The 21,613-nt window shown below is 28.0% G+C and overlaps 2 protein-coding genes across 2 annotated transcripts; both read right to left on the bottom strand.

Moving 5' to 3' along the window:
• Positions 1–1,136: 1,136 nt before the first annotated feature.
• Positions 1,137–2,590, bottom strand: LOC137814645 (uncharacterized protein At5g39865). Its single transcript, XM_068617484.1, has one exon. The coding sequence runs from the start codon at positions 2,414–2,416 to the stop codon at positions 1,625–1,627; it is 792 nt and encodes a 263-aa protein (XP_068473585.1). The 5' UTR covers positions 2,417–2,590; the 3' UTR covers positions 1,137–1,624.
• Positions 2,591–7,769: 5,179 nt separating this feature from the next.
• LOC137816222 (RING-H2 finger protein ATL70-like) lies at positions 7,770–8,757 on the bottom strand. Its single transcript, XM_068619298.1, has one exon. It carries the CDS (start codon positions 8,509–8,511, stop codon positions 7,996–7,998), a length of 516 nt encoding a protein of 171 aa, XP_068475399.1. The 5' UTR covers positions 8,512–8,757; the 3' UTR covers positions 7,770–7,995.
• Positions 8,758–21,613: the final 12,856 nt, after the last annotated feature.

The raw sequence follows: 21,613 nt of genomic DNA, 5'->3' as shown, positions 1-21,613 counted from the left end.
AATGAAAGAGTGAATTGAAGATGATTTGAAGAAAAAGTGTAAAGAAAGATAGAGTGTTTAGATTAAGGTAAATAAAGTGAAAAATGTGGAGAAAATTTATAAAAATTTGTGAATGATGTGATGGGTGTGATTGAAATTATATATTTTTTAATTGATAAAAAATTAAGTTTTCATATTTATCCTTATATTTAAAATTGGTTAAAAAATTAATTTGATATATTTATTTATAAATTATAATTATTTTTAATTAAAATATTTATAATTATTAATATTTGATAAAAAAGATATATTAAATAAAATTTTATTTTTATCTTTACTTTTTTTAATTAATATTTTTTTAAATTATTAAAAAATATATTATTTTTATTATTATTTATATTTATAATTTATTATATATAATATGATTAATTATTTTTTTTATAATAATAATTTTTTATAATTTTGATTATATTTAAATTATAATTCTATTTTAAATAATAATAATAATTTAAGTTTAAAATAAAAGGGTAAAAAAGTAAATTAAAATTAATTAATTCAATTTACGTGTTTTTTGTGTGTGTGTTTTATTAGGTGGATTTCTATAGTTTTCTTTGCACAGTAAATCTTTCTCTTTCTTCGTAGGAAACAAACGCACCTCTTAAGGTGGAAAATATCTCAACAAATTAGAAGTATGGATTTAGGTCGTTGAGATATCTCAACCTAAAATATCTCAACAACCTAAAATTTAGATTTTCACAAATTAAAAATGAATTGTAGTATATTTGTCAATTTGGACCCATCAGTAAAATATAACACGTCTCTGTAAATAAGTTGACAATTGAGATTAGAAAATCTTTTGCAAGGACTTCACACACTCTAGTTAAAGACTGAAAATTACTGAGACTAAGAATGAAAATTACTGAGACCAAGAATATTGACAAGGACGAAACCTTCCCAATTCATAAAAGAATAAAAATTAATAAGTTAATTTCTAATTAGAGATTTACAAATAATATAATATTATAAAAATGAGAAAAAAATTCTCACTACATACTAATCACTTATAAAATTAATAAGTTATTACTTTTAAGAAATTTAGTTTCAACTTTTGCCGACTTCAAATTATTATTATTTTTTTCTGAAAACATGATACTCAATTTTTCCATTCAAACTCACTGTACAACCTACTAATAACCGAGTGACATCTTTACTTGTCACACTACACAGTTTCTACATCTGATAGTACGAGTTTCATACAATGTCCATTTCTAAGGAACCAGATGGACAAGGCTAAAGAAAAATGACATAAACTGAATATAGTACTAAGACTAAAGAGCAAAAAAAATATCAATAATATAGTACAAGAAGAATGATATAAAACTTATTTGGTTACCTTGGTTTGTTTTTTCTTTTCATTTTTAATTGATGCCAATAATTATTAAAACATCTCTTTATTTTTACTTCTACTTCTCATTTTCACAAATTTATAAAGAAATCGGTGAGAACAACTGAGCTAGATTTGTTGACACCTTTTTCCTTAACAAATTTTTGAAAACAAAATATAGAGTGAAAATAAAAATGATGCTTGTAATTAAAAGATATCAACTGAAAAATGAAAACAAACGCACCAAGTTTGGATAAATCTCTAGCAGCAAACCAGGCATTTGACAAGGCCATTCTCGTTGCAATCAGGACATCTAACGAAGCATTCATCGTTGCTGTCCCTGTTGCCAGTGAACACTTTGCAACTTCCACAACAGTTGGAACAAATAGCGAATCCCATGTTGGCGCAGCCAGTGCAAGGAGCATTACTACAGTGAGTTGGTGCTCCTTCTAGAAACTTCCCAAGCCACCCCGTCTCATGCAACCCAACCACTTCATCAGCTCCTCCAATGTACCTTCCCCTGATGAAAAGCTTTGGAGGAATCACTTTCCCTCCCAAGATTTTCCACAACTCCTCTCTGAACTCCAAGTGCAGAGATACATCCCTCTCATGGTACATTATTCTGAAGCTCCTCAACAAGAAACGGATCGTGTTACAGTCATGAAACGTTTTCCTTATCCCTCTCAAGCTTGTTGTGTAGAGAATGATTGAGTGGTTCCCCCCTGGTGGACATAACTCTTTGAAATCACGGAGAGATGGGTATTGATTGTTGCATGATGCCATGTTGTTAGTAGCAGCCACTGATAACTTTTGTTCCGAAAGTTGTGTGATTTCTTTGGACCCCACGGTGGCTTCTTCCTCCTCAAACTCAAGCACTAGCTCAGATAGGTTGTTTTCTTTGTAGTCATGATATGGGGTTGGAAACCTTTTTTGTAGAACTAGGTCTTGTTTCTTGAAGTTGGTTATGGTTGGGACGAGTTTCAGTTTTGTCACAAACCTTCCTCTCACCATTATTCCTGTTGTGTCTTGTAGCTCCAGAAAATTGGATGGCATGTGATTGGTGTTGGAGACTGAAAGATTGAAGAAAAGAAGAGGGTGAGAATGACTGAGGCAATACAGTGGGGTTGACGATAAGTTTTCTCTTATGGTTTGAAGAGAGTATTATATAAAGTGGAGATTCTAAAGCAGTGCGATGTTGGGTTTGGTTTTGAATGATCAGTGGATGGTGTGGGGGCAAGGCCATACCCACTCCTCATCTTTTATCAGATTAGAGTGGGACTGACCCTTTACCTACCATTTGGTGCCTCAATCATGGTGTGGAATATGAGGGATATTTGTTAATTGAAAACCATAAAGTGGCTAATATTCCCCAAAATCATTTGCCTATTTGATTGGGAAACTATGCCAGCCTTATGCAATCTCAATGTGGCACATGATTTAGTTGGTTTCATACCAATTTCACTGGTGGTGCCCTTGGACCACACCTATTCATTTGCCCAATGCGAAGGAGACAAAGTGTGCCGATGATCATGATTCGACATATTTCGGGTAAAAGCCGCGTTGTCCTCAAACTGTAACCTTTGGGATAAAATAAAGTTGTATGCAATGCTGCAATACCACCCTCCTCAAATTTGTCATCTCACTTTTGAAAGATTCCACAATATCACAATTCTTAAGAACTGCTGTTTATATAAAAACTTGTACATCAATTTCTTATATAGAACCAACTCTCATTACATATACTCTCACAGATAATCTTGTAGTCACTCACTCCATCTATTTTGTTCTTTTAGTAACTTGTTGCGAACTGCAGGGAGAAAAAGACACAAATAGTCGAAAAAGATTGACTATAAAGTAAGTTCTCAAATTTGTCGATTGAAATTTAGTGACCGACATGTTAGTTAGTAACATTGTAAACGACAGATTGATGACTACAGACCTTTTCGAGAGACTAATGTGATTGATATGACCAATATCTAGTATCGGTGGTCCCTGATCGATCATGACTGAGGTTTTGCCTTAACCTCAATGTCTATTGTGAAATTTCACGTAGACAAGTTTAAAGATGTTTTCATGATTTTAGTGAGATTAAGTTTACAATTTCTTTGCAGTACCTTTCACCCTTCTCAACTTTAATCATCATTTCTCTATTTTATTACACCCAAGTCAATCTCTGTTAGTTTCATCTCCCCATCAAACGAAGTTTACATGACCTGACCAAACCATATTTTAGTCCTTCCCCATCCGCAATCAAATGCCGTTATCACGCACATAAAGCGGCACACTGGAAAGACCTAAAAAGATTAATTGTAGCAAGCAAAAATTAAGAAAAGCACTAGACACTGCAACCATTAAATGTCTATTTCAAAAAAGTGAATCAATAATTTGTCCACCAAACATGTTCAATGTTGAAACACGTCCGTGGCTAACCATATGCATCACATACACACCCTTAAGCCCTTGTACGATGTGTAGACACAAGTATACCATTTTGGATACATTTCATAATCAAGCACATGAATGCAACTCACCTACATTCTCAGGTCAGATCATTGAATCACCTGAAAATTTGAAAGCAGAGTTCAGGGTACGCGTTTGCCAACTTTTTCATGCTCCCAGTATCCCTCCTGCAAAGGCTAGTGATTGCTTGTGGCTGTATTTATTATACGCAGTACAAGTTTCTACTAAACTGATGAAACAAAGCATATGCATTCATGGTATCACATATCAGTTCGTATGGACACAACTTATATCGCACCGTACCTAAACCTTATAATGATTAACACATACCAATAATTAAAGAAGTACCAACTTAGTTTGTACAGTTTATTCTCTACAAGTACTAGAGAGAGAGAGAGAGATGATTTGTGTACTGGTGAAGTTGGTACAATAGAAGGAACTGAGTATTATAAAGTCTTTTGGCATTTTAAGATGTATGCAGAAAAAGATAATGATATGAGCTAGGAATTCGTCAACTAAGATTTGACATATGAAAAAAACATGCTTATATGGTTGTTGCTGCCTTGCCGGATTAGGAAACAAAACTGCGATACCAACAAAATAATTAATGCAGTTTTCTGATGGCAGTAAGCTCTGTTTCAACACAATAATAGTGTCAATTTTGTATTGATTATAGTACTACTCCTTGCATTATTATCACAAAGTTAGTAAAACTTGTGTATGAGCAAACACAAAGTCACCGATCGAAACAGGGCAAGATAGGGTTTTTATAAAAATAAATAATAGTATTAAAAATACTATTGGCAAGATAGGTTTCTTATCATGTACCGATTTCCGTATTTAAAGACATGTATAAACACGAATCAAAAGATCTCTAAAAAAATAACCTTAAATAAAAAGTAATATTAATTATTGAAATAGACCGATAACAAGATTAAGACTAGATACAGACATAAAGTAAATTACATATAATGAAGAGTGTATGAAGAAGAGAAACAAATGACACAATAACTATAAATCCTTATATTTATAGTTATTGAGTGTTGGAGGCTTAGATCGTTTATTCTTTTATGGAACACAACCATTACAATTTAACATACTAAATCACTCAACAACTTCATTTTATTTCAATCTGATAGATTTTATTTCACTTATCATTAAATTTCTAGAAATAGCTTTTAGCGTGTCGTTAAATATATGTTCAGCGATAGTTTTATACTCTTGCCGTTGGCTTTTCGTAGTCTTTGGATGATTGCGTTTTTTCTTTGTTCTGTCACTTTTGTTTTTTTGGCTGAAGTTTTGTTAACTAATTATTGGAGCATTATGAAATAATTAAGCAGAGGTTGAACTTGATCCTGGATCACATAATTTTAAGATGTCTTTGAATTTTTTTTGGTTGTTTTTGGCTTTGAATTAACATTAGGACATGACTTTTCAATTATTGGCACCAGTTTTCGTGAGCCTTTTTTTTTCTCTTCAGTTACTTGACATTATTATTTTTAGTGATGGGTGATGGAAGGTTTTTAGTCAAGTTGACATTTTTAATATTTGAATTTGTTTTGAATTAAAAATGATTCTTTCTAATCCACCTACGTACCTCTTCTAAAATTGATATAAAGATAATTTAAAAATTAGATTTTTTATATTATGTTTATTTGATAAAAATATAATAATATTATAACTTAAATAATTAATATTTATCAATTAAGTTTTAGTTATTGAAAGTACTAAAATAATTTAAGATATAAAGGTGAAAGTATTTTTAATCTTTCCAATTAAAAATATTAATTAACTAGTTAAATATTTAATAGATATTTTATACTATTATATATATATATATATATATATATATTATGAAACATGTTAAAATTATAAAAAAAAACTAGTAGATTATCTTACTAATTCGCTTTTAGGTGATGTAGATTTTCAGTTCACCGTAACCCTAACACTACAAGAAAATCATGAAATAAAAATTAATTGTTAGAGACCAAAATAATTAGTTATAATAGTAATTAAATTAGAAACCATTTTAGAAACTAAAAAATAATTAGTTTTTAAATTAGTTTCTATTATTGTTAGATAGTTTCTAAATTGATATATAATTAGCAACAAAATTTTAACTACCAATTATTTAGTTTCTAAATTTGGTAGCAAAAACCTTGGTTGCTAATTAGATACTAATTTAGAAATTATCTAACAATAATATAAACTAATTTAGAAACCAATTTTTTTTTTAGTTTTTAAAATAGTCTCTGATTTAGTTACTATTGTAACTAATTATTTTGGTATCTAAAAATTGGTTTCTATTTCATGATTTTCTTGTAGTGTACAGTGAACTAGTTTGTCCTAATAATTTTTCATGAAAGTTGTTATAGTCTTATCTTCTAAGCTTTCAAATTTCTAGTTAATGATTAACATATCATGTATCAAGGTTTAAAAGAGACAATAACAAAAATGGATCTAATTAACATTTAGTAATGAGTTAATTTAGGAAGGTAGATCCTAAAATCAAGAGAGATACATCATACAGTTCTTCATTGTAAAAAGTTAACAAGACTTAAAAAGATAGAAAATAATAATTAAGTTTAACCTAAAATTAGGAAAGTACACACAAATTTGGGATAAATCTTATAAGAAGTCCAAAATTTGTGGAAAGATAATATGATATTTTGAAACTTTTCTTCTCTTAATCTTCCCACTAGTTCAATTTAGATGGTCTGCTGAGTTGCTGGAAAAGAAAATGGATAAAATAAGATGGTAGGATACACTATATATATGCTAAATATTTATGATTAATAAAAGGTGAAGAGGTGAAAAAGTAAAGGAAGAAAATTATTTACATGTGAAAAAAAGTGAATAGGAATAAAATATAGAATTATTTTATTTTTCATTAATACTTGTATCTATTATATTTTAGTTAATTATTATTATGAAAACAAAAAAAATCATCCACAATTAATTATTATGTTTTCCATTTCGGAACAAATCTTTTTAAAATCTGTGTAACATAATTCATTAAATAAGGAACATAATTGAATATATAGACACTTTGGATACTTTCCGCTTCTTTCTCTTTATTTTTGCATAAAATAGATTTTGTAATCAAACTTTTTTTCTATTTTTTGCAACTTTAACTAGAAGTAAAAAATTTGTCCCGCACCTTGCGGCTAGAACCAAAAGAAACATTGAAGAGTTTAGTATATGATGAAAAAGAGGAAAATATGAAGCCAAACTATAAAAAAAAAAACGAAAGGTAGGAATATAATTCAATCTAAATAATGACATTAATGTATGTGCAACATATATTATAGTACTTTCCACTTGTGTTTAATTCTTTATATCCACTATGAGAGGTGCAACCGTAAATTTGCAATGAACGAAAATTATTGATTTTATAAGGTTGTTCTTCTTTCGAGATAGAACAGATACAAAGTGGCTTTTAAGTCTAACTCAATCCCATAAAACCAACTCATGGGGTGATGTTTGCACTCACTTATATACAATGAAATGTCCTAATCTCTAGTCGATGTGGGATTTTCAACACACCCTCACGCCGAGAGTGACAGCTCGTGCGTGGGATAACATATTATGGGTGGTCCGATAGCGGGTGACCTGATAAGTCCAACAAACACTTACTAGAATAGACTCAAAATTATTCTGATAACATATTACGAAATAAAACAGAGATGAATAAAAAAGAACAACTGATAATTGGAAAAGACATCCAATTAATATTAGGATCCTTCTATAAGAGTTGGTATCCGTATTCTTTAATATTCTCTTCTTAGAAACCTTCTAAAAGGAACAAGATTAAGAAACTTGTGTAAAATTAGTGATAAGAACGTCTTGAACGAGAGTCCAATTTATTAATTCTGTCAAGGTAAATAAATTTGAGGTTTGCACTAGCGCATGAGAAACAAAATCGATTCATGGATACACACTTGCATAATTGAATAATTCAGTTTTTGATAGTTTGAAACAACTTTATTTTTTGGTATACAAGGAAGGACACACATACAAGTAAAAAATGAAGTAAAGGATGAAGGAATAAGTATTGAAAAAACAAGAATCTTGTATGGATACATAAATGGGTCTTTATTAGCATTTGAATTGCCATGTGATGGATTTGTGAATGAATGAGACTGAGAGTTAAAATCATGGTCTTGCTCTACCTATGAATCCTGTCTGCTAGCCAATGGAACCACTTCAGCCAGAGGAGTTGAGAGGGGTGTTGGAATTGGAGATGTTCTACAAACTGGACAAGTGGGATGCAATCTCAACCATGGATCTATGCACTTGAGGTGGAATTGGTGTTCACAATCAGGTAGCACGCGAAGCATATCAGTACCCTTGTAATCTGCCAAACAAATGGAGCAACATGTTGCAGTGGAATCAGACTTCTGGACCTTAGCTTCAGAGTACAGCAGAGTTGGATAACTCAGAATCGTGGCTTCATCTAAACTTACATCAACTATAGAGTGGTGTGGTTGAAGAACATTCGGGGTGAGTCTCCTGTTCCTAGGTGCTGCAGCAAATGAGACATGTGTTCTGGTGCAGAAGTAGGAAGTTAGAGTGATGGTTATGATGAGCAAGAGAATTCCAACAGAGATTCCTATGCCATAACTATAGCCACTGATGTTGCTTGAGGAAAGGAATCCAGGGGAACTAATAGCACTGTTGCTGCTCATCCTATGTATAAAATAGTAGTGACTTGTTCTGGAGTTGAGATATAATAGAAATGGTTATGTCATGGTGAAGGTTAGCGGTTTGGAACATTATATTGAAGTCAACGATAACATGAAACAGGAACAGAAATAGAGATTAGAAGGGTGTTGTTGTAAGCTTACGTATGAATCAAGAAAATATGCATTTGAAACTGCTGCGCCAAATATGTCAAGACAAGGCAATTAGGCATTACATGTGCAATTCAAACTAATTATGTTATTTATACTAACCCTTATTATGGTTACTTGGAACCTCTCTGATTTGGTTACCTCTTCACAAGTTTGTGCAGGTCAATGATCCTGGTAATAAGCCATTTTACTGTATGCGTGCTGATTTCATGATTTGAGGTTGACGCCTTTCTTTCAGCTAATGTTACTAAATTTGATGATGATGTGGGGACTTCACATGATGCGCCATCACATTTTTCACTCAACATGAAATCATATGAACTAACAAAACTATAATGTTTTCTAACAAAAAATATATACATCATCATATAGTTAGTTAGTTACACTCACAGTGTGATGCATTGTATTACCAACAACTCTGTTATTTGAAATTGAAATATACGTAATTAATTAATGTATCATATTATTAGCATGACATGACCCAGCCTAAATTATAGTTTACTCATGTTAATAATGTGTACCAAATATTTGGACACAACTTATTGTATTTTATTTAAATAAGTTAGCTAAAGAAGTTTTTTTTTTTTTTATTAATGAATTGCTAAGAAAAAGTTGCTTTTTTATGTCTTATTTGTTTTTTCACCTTGTCCCTTTAGTTTTTCTTTCTCTTTTTTTTTTCTATTATTTTGGTCTATTTGGTTTTATCTCTCTTTATTTTTTTTATCAAATCAATCAAATTATACAACTTCAAAAAACAATCTTGAAAGCTTGAAAATTTATTTAAGGAGATTGATTCTATTATTACTGGGACCAACAATTTGATATTATAAAATTTAATATAAGTAATATACTTGTGATATAGACTCGTATTTTAATGATTGAATCCATGGAAATTACATTTTATATAAAAATAATGATGATGATAATAAGAGTAACACCACTTGTATAAATTAATTCTTCTTCTATTTTGTATCAACACATTTAATATTATAACTACCAGAAGAATCCAAAATAAAATATGTAAGAATTTTTCTACCCCATATGGTAAGTGTATTTGTCCACTTCACTCTTTCTCACTCTGAGACACACAAACAGACATACAAGGAAACTAATTAACATGATTTGTCTGCATTCACCTGTTTCTCTGTTGAAGCCGCCACCAAAAGGTTTGAATTATAGTGTTTAATTATGTAATCAATTTTAAAATATGTATGAAAAGTCATATTATCTTAAACCCACTTGAGATTAAATAAAATCGTACAAGCTCTTGTATTTTAAATTAAATTACTGAAAAACCTTGCTAATTAATTATAGTTTGAGTTTATCAATTTTGAATCAAATTTTGATGTTTTTAAGAAGTTGATTTACTATTCCGGAGCTTGGAATATTCAAGGAGATAAGGATCTTACAAGTAATTTGGTTTATACGAAAATCACTAATTAAAAATTAGTATTAAAGACAAAAAAAATTAATTATTATATTTGATTAAATTATATACTATTTTATAAATTAACAAATTAATATAATATTTGGTTAAATTTCATCGAATTATTTGATTAATCTTTCAAGTTCATATCAAGGTCCAATTGAGATCCAAATAAAGCTTTCCTAAAAATCTTACAAAAATGTAAAGAAGAATGTATGACTATACAATTTATACAAGATTAAGAAGAAAGAAAAAAATCCAGTAGTTTACACTTTAAAGTAAGAGAGTCTTCTTCTTTGAGACTTCTTCTTATCTTTCCGACCATAGACTTTGTTAAGGACCCAATATGTCGTCTCCTAGATGATTCTCTATCACAGAGACTTTCATAGATGTTTAAACAAGCTTGAAAAGAAAGTAAAAAGCTTGAATGTATTAGAAATAATGTTTGGAATAGTCTCCTGGAAAAGTGAAGCATGTCTATGTATCAGTCAAAATGTGATACAACTAAGAAAAATCGTGCATTTAGAGTTTGCATATGAGAGAATCCATTAACGTGTACAAACACGTCATTCGTTTGGTATGACTTCTTTTCATATTAATTTATGAAGTAATACTAATTGCTTACTTTATTAATTGAATTGGAGTGGAATACTCTAATATATTTTTTTTTATAATTTTTTTTAACAAAAAACATGAATAATAAAGAATAAAAACAAATAAAATTGAGAAGAAGCAAAAAATAAATAGAGAAAACAAAAATATACTTCTTTTTACAAAGACATAATTTATTATGAAAATTTTACAAAATAGTATATTTATATAATAATACATTATAATATTATTATCAACTCATATATTAAAATTATTAATATATTTTATTTAAAAATTTCAATAAATATAACATGTTTATATAAATCTTACGCATTAAACACTTACATTTATGCACAAATATAATGAACAAATGGATCCAATATTTTTTTTATTGCCAAAAATAGAAAAATAATACAGTATACTACTTTCTATTTGAATAATAAAGTGTAATAAATTATACATAATTGAAGTAATAATAATTATTTAATTAAAAATTTAGGATATATAGAAAACAATAAATAATTGCAATTCTTATCTCAAATTTCTATATTAAATTATTAGTAATTAATTACTGTTTGTTTAATATGTATTTATTCACAGGGAAAGTTTCATATTCAATAAACAAGAATTACATTTATCAAATATCTTAAATATATTATATTAATATAATTATTATTAGTATTTAAATATTATATATTCTATAATTTCTAATTTCTAAAAATGCAGTATATTGACATACATATTACACTAATAGCATTAAATACACATATACCCATTACGTATATGTTATATTTAATAAATTGAATAAATAAAATATATTTATACAAATATTAATGTATATGTAATAAATATATATACATATATCAAATAAAAAATATTGTTAAAAAGGAAAAATAAATATAAATTATTAAATTTTATTGATTAATGACATTTTCTAATATTTTTTCAATTATATTTTGTTTTAAAATGGTCTTCTTTACTAGGATGCACAAGTATAATTTTTTTTAAAACTTAAAAGAAGTATATGTGTGATGTAATAATCTAATGTTTTAGAATAAAGGAAAAGTTCACAAAATAAAAAAAAGAATGTAATTCATTGAATAATTTTATTTACGTAATGCAATAATATAATTTTTTAAAATCAAATAAAAGTTTGTACCAAAAAAAAAAAAAACCGGAATGTAACATTAATGTTAATGTAATTTACTCAATTTTATTTGGATGATAGGATTTAAAAGTTACACACAATTTGATTAATAATGTATTTAATTAATAATTTAGGATAGAAAATAATAAATAAGTCATTGTATTTATATATTTAAATGTATTTATTAAATTATTAGTAATTAATTAAAATTGATTTAATACAATATTGAATATGTATTAATTTTACAGTTATATATTTAATAAGCATAAGTTACATTTGTGAATTGTGTAAAATACATTGTATTGAATAATTATAATAATTAATATTATTAAAATATTATTTATGTCTTATATTTAATAATTTCTATAAATATAATATACTCATAAATATTACAGTAATAACATGCAATGCATGTTATGTTTAGTACATTCAATAAATATAATATACTTAAAAAATATTACATTATAGTAACATTAAAAACACATGTATATATAATAATAATAATAGTATATATATAATGGTAAGATTAAAGAATACACATTTTGCAATACTAATTAATGTGAACACCAAATAACTTTTAATTTAAACCATAAAATATTCAGTTATGGGATGATTAAAAATATTCGGTGAACATAGAGTTTTATATATAGTAAAGTAATTAAAAACTACCTTACGATTGTGAGGTAATCATATAAAAGTTAATAAATTTATTGTATGTATATTATTATATATTATGTGTGAGTTATATTGGATTAACTATCTATTAATTTTTTGAATAACTAAATATATAATTTCAACCCTCAAACATAAATATATAATTTCAACCCTCAAACATTTGATAGATTTTTTCAATTAGTTTTTGAAATATTTCAAAGTTGTTCAAATTAAAAGAAAAAGGTAATACATTTTCTGTAAAAATTGTTTGATATATAAAAGGGTTACTTTTTTTTTAATTTATGCATATCTCCACCAATTTGATTTTGTTTTCTTATAAAAGTGAAAGACAATAACAACAATCTTAGTTTTAGAATGAGAAAGTAAGCCCAATTAGTTTATAATAATGGATATAATTCCACTAAATTTTAAGTAAAAACAAATCATGATGAAAAATGTTTGCATGATTAATGTTACAATCATAATGAAATACAACATTCAACACAACTTCTTCCATTCAAAGACTTAGAAATTCTCATCCAATCAAACATATCAAGTTCATCATAGTAATTATCAGCGATGACTCAGTCATATAGTAGGAAAATGAAGCAAAGACACCACTTAAATATTTTAATTTATTTAATTTTATTATTGATAAAAAATAATTGATAATAAATTTAATATGACGAAAACATATACAACACACAATACATATTTTTATTGAAGAAAAAAATATTTTTTTTGTCAATCGTGATGTAAAATGTGCACTGCAATTTTTTTTCCCAATAAAATGTGGTTTTAATAATATTGGAAAAAAAGTGGTGAAGTTATGAATGAATCTGATTAATTTGTTTTTGCTTTATGATATATGTTCTATAGCCTACATTATTAAAGGCTTGACAATTTTTTAACATATTAATTTCATAATTTTAATCATAATATCAACCTTACATTTAACAACATTTTAAAATTAGTCAAATTAGTGCAACATTAACACAGTAAAAACTTTCACACAGGAAGACAAAATATCCATAAAAATGAATAATCAGCATTCACTATGGTTATATAGCAGTAATTTTATCATATTCAAAAAGGGTATGATGGACACGTCTGAAGTGTTTGTTTTAGTGCAAGTAAAGGTTTAGTCTTGGATTTCGGTAAAAATTTGCTCTGCTTCGTTTTTCTACTCTAAATGGTGTTTGGAACCTTTGGTGTGTGTGAGAATGATTTCTTGAAATTTTTTTTTTCAGGATTTATTTTAATGGGTAGGACTTTTGTTAGTTAGTTTGGTGGTATTTGTTAGAAGTTGGTTTCTCTATAAGAGTTGAACTATATCTGAAATGATTTCCATTTATTTATTTTTTATTGATGATAAAAAATATGATGATTATGGAAGGTGAAGTACTGTATCCCATGAAACAGTGCTATGCTTAGGTACATGGATTTTTTTATTTATCTCTCAAATACTCTATTTTATTCATTTAATTTATTATCGATAAAAATAGTTTAGGATTATCAGTTAATAAGATCATGAAACAGTGGAGACAGAAACAGTGGATAGTTGGGTTTGGAAGGATAGCGATTCAACTGAGTTTTCAGTTAAGTCCGCTTATGGGTTTTTAAGGGGAGAAGGTAGTGAGGAAGACTTAAGAAGGTATAAATTTTTCTGGAAAATTAAGGCGCTTCCCTCAGCTCAAGTCACAGCTTGGAGAGTGATTGAAAACAAGGTTGCTTGTAGGGTTAATATAGAGAGAAGAGGAATTGAGATCGAGAGTAATTTGTGTTGCTTGTGTAGGAGGTCAGAGGAGACAACAAATCATTTGTTTTGCGAATGCAGAGTTGCTTGGCTAATTTGGAATCTCTGTTATAACTGGTTAGGAATAAGATCAGTGGATTGTATGGATCCTGGGTCTCATTTTGAACATTTTAAGATTCTGGATGCACCTATTTCAGTTAATCTTATTATGGGAAACCTGTGGATTGCGTTGGTTAGTGAGATATGGAGGCACAGGAATAATTGTTTATTTAAAGGTGGAGTGGTTGATCACACTGAAATTTTCTCTCTAACACAGATTAAGGTTTGGTCATGGATCTCATCAAAGATACCGTCAGCTAATTTCTCATTCTCTGATTGGTGTCTTGAACCCTTGGTATGTATGTATTCTGTTTAGTTTTTATGTAAAAGGTTGTTTCTTGGGTTTCTTTTATTATTGATTGAGATGGGAAAGAGAGTAGGAGGTCTTTTGGTTGATATGTAGATGGAAAGGCTCTTTGAGAAAATCTGTTTTGTTGTATAAGGGTTGGACCACCCCTGAAGTGGTCTTATTTAATTTCATTGCTATTTGCTGATAAAAAAAAAAAGATCATGAAACATGTAATTCCAACTAATGATAAATATTTCTATAGAAATGTGAATGTGAAGGACCATGGCATGACCAAAACTAGTCATAATTGTGATCTCCATGTCCATCTATAATAAAAACGAATCATATCACAGAATATGTGTTTTAGAAAATTAAACATTCTTGAGAAAAACCACAACATAATCGAGGAAAGAAAAAGAGTTTCACAATTACTGTGAAAGAAAGATGAAACATACTGTATTATAAGTTGTCAAATAAAATTCATAACATAAAAAAAAAAAAACGCTTTCAAACAAACACATATTCATGGGAAGGGGTTTGATTATGTCTTTAACATATACACTAGGTAGCATATCTATCAATAGGAAACAAATTATGCAAATATCTGGTCATTAATATCAGTTCCTTCATTAGTACTGGAAGATTTGCATGAGAAGAAAATCAAGAGTTGAAGTTTCCTCCACTGGTGGTGCTAACAAAGTTTGTACTGGATTTCCCCAAGATAGCTCCATCATTGTTGGCTCCAAAGGTGCTTTGATCACCCGATAACTCTATATTGTTAATGGAAACACCTTGATTTTCAACATCTGTTCCCATGAAAGTTCCATTAATGTTGTCTTGCACATTATTGTTGAAGGGCAACATCATATCACTCTCACTTATGTCTCCAAAACTTCCATAAGATGACCATATGTCATTGCCTGTAATTTCACCTGAAGAACTCCCATAAAATGGCCCTAAATCACCATTATCACAAAGACCTATAAAATTATCTTGAGGCAACATCCCAAACCCTAAGTCATTATCATCAATCACATCATTAAAATTTCCTGAAGGTAACACCATATCAATATCATCCAAATTCAAACTTTCAAAATTAACTTGAGACAACGCCATAATATCATCACTAAGATGTGTTTGTGGTTGTAGTGGTGGAAGTCCCGTATTGCTGGCCATATTATTATCAGAATCACTTTTCATTGGATCAGTTTCTTTCATTGAATCTAAGGATGGTTGTTGTGGAAAAACTTGTTCATCTATGTCAGCACAAGAAACAATATCATTCTGCAGAGGAAAAGAAAGTAGTGGCGTTGGAGGTTTAGTTGATGACTGTTGTTTAGAAATGTCAACTTTTCCTCCAGCACACTTCAGTTTTCCCTCCACATAGCAAAGTAAACGACATATATCAGTAGCATCAAGATCTGATAAAGACTTACCATCATGTATTTTATGCATGAAATTTGACATGTCTTTCTCATCGTTCTTCTTCTTGAGTTTCACGAGTTGATTTTCAATCTTTTTATTCATCTGCTCAATATAAACTTGTGGGGTAACATTTTTTCTTACCCGATCTGGCAATGGGGCATTCTCAAACTTGGTGAGCAACTCGTTAGCAATCTCATGGGATGGCCACACAGTTGGCACGTTATCCCCTGGACCATAGATGATTACACATGCATTCACATCACAAAGGGTGGTAAGATCTTCCACCTTCTTCAATAAATTTTCTCGATTTCTTTTGTAACGAGCTTTTCTTGCCACAAAATTCTCAATCAGTTTTAGTGTCACTTTCCTTCTCCTAGGCATGGTTATGTCTTGGATGGGGGTGATGATTTTTTTCGCTCTAAACTTATAGATATATAACAAATGTATACATCTCTATTGTCACTTTGTTCATCTCGTATCTTTTTAACAACGAAACTCAAAAGAGGTGTTAATACAAAAAATGAGTAAATTGATTTAAGTCTCCTACGTTTCTGGAAATTGCACTTAAACCCTCCATTTTTTTTAACGTTTATAACAATCTCCTTATAGGGATATACAATATAATATTTTCCATAAGCTAAGGGGTTTTGTGTAATATATAAGAGTTTAAGTGTAAGAATGTTAAAAGGGAGAGACAACAAGGGTTGGCGTGGAAAAATTAAAGTGGAAAGCAGAAAAGGAAATATGAAATTTGAGTTAATAATATACTAAAACTAATAAATAAATATTAATAATTAAATTTTAATTATTTGGTAAGTCATAAATAAATTCTTTAAATGCAAGATCGATGCACCGAATTTTGAACAACATACCTGAAGTATCGGTTTTCGGCCAAAAAAGTTAAATTAATATTAATTTGTCCAAATCACTTGGGAATAATTCAAATACTATTGATACTTTTATCTGTACATCCTAATTAGAAAATGGACACAAATAATGGCTGTTAAATATCAAATCCATATGTCATTTATTAAAAATATTGCTCAAATGCTAATCAAGTTTGAATTTACTGTATAAAATATCTCTATTTGTTGAGATTATTTTTTAGAAAGTGAACACAACATTCACCAAAATTCAAACAAACTCCTTATATATGTCATTTTTTGCCTTCATCATTGAAAGAGTGTAAGAATTAATCCTTCCCAAATCAACAACTTGTAGTGTAGTCCATTCATTCCACCACCATTATGGTTTGCATCAGTTCCTTGCTTAATATTCTTTCCTTTAGTTTTTATATGCTTAATCTTGCTTAATATTCTTTATTAGTAGAAGATAATTTGTAGGTTACAATCATAAAAGGTATTTTTAAAATAAAAACGTTTTCTTAAACTTGTTAAGATATAAAAATCTAAAAGTTTTATTTTTGATAATTACAATAAAAACACTTCAATCGGAACTATGGTTTAGGTGCACCAGCAGTAGCTTTTATAATTAAAAAAGGTGAGTACTTCAAAATAAATAACAAAAAGGATTGTTAAGCCCTTAAGTCTTAATTTCTCTCTACTCATTCCCGAAACCTACATCAACAATCCAAATCTGAAAAATCCAAATGATTATAATTCAAATATATTAAATTTAAAATACTTACATTTCAATTTATTTTAATTTTTATATTAAAATAAATAGTTAAATTAATTAAATTTTTTAATACAATATTTTAATTATTAGCAATATACAAATTATTTTAACTTAATGTGTATAAAAAAAATCGCTGCACACTTCAATAATAAAAATTACTTTTTTTTATCAACAATAACAAATTAATTAATATTATATGAAGTATTTATATACTTCAACCCATATAAAAAAATATATAAAAGTTTTGTCAAAGTATTCATGCTTCACGTGTGTTGATAAAACAAATGTCTGTACAAGTGCCTAAATGAAAATAAGATACACACTTAGGCATCCTACTCTTATACATATAAAAAAAAAATAGAACTGTTGGTTAACCAATGCGTGTTCATTTATGATATATGTATCCAAACTTGCATTGATGCCCTCATAGAGATACACATGTGCCGATTAAAGTGATAGTTGATATATGTTGAATTAGATTGTGCACTTTGGACTCACACACTTCTAGTAAAATTTCGGATTAGCAATCTTTAATTCAAAATATGTATTTTATGTTAAAAAATTCATCTTTCAAAAAAATAAATTCATCTTTCAAAAAAATATTCTGATTTAGTAATCCGTAATAAAATTAGGCTTTCAGATTCAACAATCCGAAAATCAATAATTTATGCAAAATTTGCTTTCGGAACACCCCATCATCCAAAAAAAAAAAATATCCAGTTCTGGATTGATGAATCCACACTCCCAGGTCCCAATTTCCGATAATCACAGTGTCCTTTTTCAAATAAAAGGTTAAGATCAGTTTCGGAATTTAGAAAATTGTGAGAGTGCAGGAAGAAAAACGTAGGAGCGTAGGAAGAAGAAGCCAAAAAAAAGTAGTTTTTAAATCACAGAATTTTAAAGTTTTATAATAAAACTAAAATTGATTTACTTATTAACATTATTAATTAACTTGTTGTTTTATTATTTGCATACAATGTTTTTTTTATGTAAAAATAAAAAATATACATTAATTAGTTTTAACTTTATATATTATAGAAAATTGTTAAAAGTGTTGAAATGTTACATACATGTATAATTCTAACATGAAACAACACTTAATTATTATGAAACATCAAATAATTTTGCTCAATAAATAATAATTTAACTTAAAAAAAATATATCAAGTGGATCATAGTTGCTATATCCCAAACATCTAAATTATGAAGCAGCCACATCTTAAGTGAAAAATTATTTCATTCCACTATTTGTGAATTGGGTATAAGGATCAATAAAGGCCCACTATTATAACTTGTATGTATGGGTCCCTATTTTTAGTCGGTGTGTCCGCAGACTAGATTAATTTCTTGAGAAAAAATAATTATAAAATTGTTAAAAACTAAAACTTAATTTTTAATTATTAAAATAAGAATTTACAGACTAATTTGTTAAATATATTTATTGGTTCATCATAAAAATGAAAATATCAGTAAATCTGTTTAGTATATATATATATATATTATATAGAGAATAAATAAAATTAGCTAAAACAATTCAAATATTAAATATAACATTAATTGATTTCTTTAATTTAAAAATATATATTGAATGGATTAAATGAATTTATTGACAACTACGTGCTACGAAGCTCTACGTGATGTGTAATAATAAATTGATCATTTAAAACAGGATCAAATAATTAATAAATTTATACATAAATATTGAAGCAATTACATAAAAAAATTATACTTATTACATAAAACATTAGTTATTGTAGTCATAATTAAATAATTTTCTTATCTTAAAATTTATTGAAATCTTTATTACTAAGAATCATTTTACAATTGAATAAACAGTAATTGTAAAAAAAAATGTATTATTCAATTTTATTTGTTTTAAGTTTTTTTTTTCAATTTAAATTCGCTAAAAGTACTTGACAGTGCAGTGCAGTTTAAGAAAAAAAAAATCTTTTGTAATTTTTTATTTTATTTTTATTTTTAATTTTAAATTAAATTGATTCTGTTTTTAAATATTTTTTTAAGTATCTCTTTATATTTCGAAAGGTGTTATTATATTTTAGTTATTTAAAGGTCATTAATATAAATATATTTGTTATTAGTTTAACTTCTTTAACTTGCTTTAATTATCATTTATACTATTTTAATATAAATACTTTATTACATTTGTACTTGTTTTAATAGGGAGTTATTCCATTCTAAATAATATTTGATTTAGTTTCGAATAATTGTGTTAAAAAAAATACTACATTCAATTAAGAGTGAAGAGAGATTATGTTCTAACAAATACTCATATAAGTTTATCTGATTACAAGCTAAAAAATATTCAATAGTTAATTAAGAGTGATTATGTTTCCAAATAATACTAATTAGGGTTTAGCTAGAAGTGACTATTGCCTAAATAATATTAAAGGGATTAGCCAATAATAACTACGAACACAAAAAACTCTCAATGAGTTAGCGATGAGTGATTGAGTACTCTAAAAGTTAGTAAGAGCTCAAAAAATATTTTTTTGTAATTTGTATCATTAGTCTCCCCGGAGGATCTAAATTTGTTGCTTGAAAATTAGACGCAATCTATTTTGATATATGAAACAAGAAAAAAATATTGTGTGTATTTATTTCTTTTTTTCCTTATCTCTTTTACTTCACATGTTATTAATGTTTGTACTAAATATAAGATGAAAAATCACCATAAAAACTAAGTTTGAAAACTAATTTAAACAATAAAGTCTTTTTTAAACTCTAAAGTTATGTCTATCACATTTCATCTTACAAAATAGAGGTTATAAAGATACTAAATATCACTTGTCATACAAAATTATCTTTAAGTAATCTATGATGATATTTATGATTTTTTTAAAAATAAGTGTTTTTATGATTTTAATTTTTAAGTGTATAATTATGTGTGAATCTTTTTGTTACTATTTTTTGAGTGCACCATTCTATTTAATTTTGTCAAAGTGGGTTAGTGTTTATCTTACTAAGTATATTTAAATGTGTCAATGTTTATGTTTAATATTTATGTGTATTTAGGGTGTAGAGTGTGTTTGTGTATATAATTTTCTCTATACTAAATGTGCCTCACTAGTTAAGTGTGTGTAAAATTCTCTTTATATTTAGTAAAATGTTTGTAATGTATTTTAATTTAATTTAAATTAAAAAACAATCAAACTAGTAAGAAAATGTACATTGAAACAAGACAAGAATCATCAAAACTAAATGAAGTTAATTTTTTTTTATTTTTTTTTTATGATGAGCTAATGTCTTAAGTTGTTTTTATTTTATCTATATATACCTACCTAACAACGTGTGTTGGGAGTGTTTGTTTAGAATAACTATATGTGTTGTGAGTGAAAAACCCTACAACGAAAGTGTACGACGTCAGGGAAGGTATGTTAAAATAATCGTTTGTGAAAAGTTTTGCAGTAGAGTATGGCGTTGTGGAAGCTAGGTTAAATAATCGAGCTTTTGAAAAGCTCTGCATTAGAGGGAGTAAGTGACGGCGTGGAAACTAGGTTAAAGTAATAGAGCTTTTGAAAAACTCTACAGTGCAGTACAATACAATATAGTGCAGTGCAGTGCACTGTGGAACTTAGGTTAAAGTAGTTGAACGTAGGTTGCTTGTGTGGATACGTATTTAGGTTAATTAAATTTCGTCTAATTTTAGGATTTTTTAACTACTTTGAGAAATATGCTTAACACGTGCAAGTTGATCATTCGCCCTTAAGAAATAGGCAACATCGGTTCGAATCCAATACCGATAAAGGGTTTTTTCCTTTTTCTACCTGCCTAGTGTGACTTAAAAGCTCTACAATGAAGTTGCGACTGTGTAAAGTAGGTGAAAGGTTTTTGTGTAAAGTAGGTGAAATTGTTTCTGTGCATATATAATTAAGTTTATTATTTTTGACCGATT

This window comes from Phaseolus vulgaris, chromosome 1 (assembly GCF_000499845.2).
Source record: "Phaseolus vulgaris cultivar G19833 chromosome 1, P. vulgaris v2.0, whole genome shotgun sequence".
Classification (NCBI taxonomy): domain Eukaryota; kingdom Viridiplantae; phylum Streptophyta; class Magnoliopsida; order Fabales; family Fabaceae; genus Phaseolus; species Phaseolus vulgaris.
The sequence above is the reverse complement of the archived record's forward strand: the minus strand, read 5'-3'. Positions and strand labels throughout refer to the sequence as shown.

What these genes read in the sequence shown, in the direction of transcription:
- LOC137816222 (XM_068619298.1), bottom strand. Translation starts at nt 8,511, where the DNA reads ATGAGCAGCAACAGTGCTATTAGTTCCCCTGGATTCCTTTCCTCAAGC.
- LOC137814645 (XM_068617484.1), bottom strand. Translation starts at nt 2,416, where the DNA reads ATGCCATCCAATTTTCTGGAGCTACAAGACACAACAGGAATAATGGTG.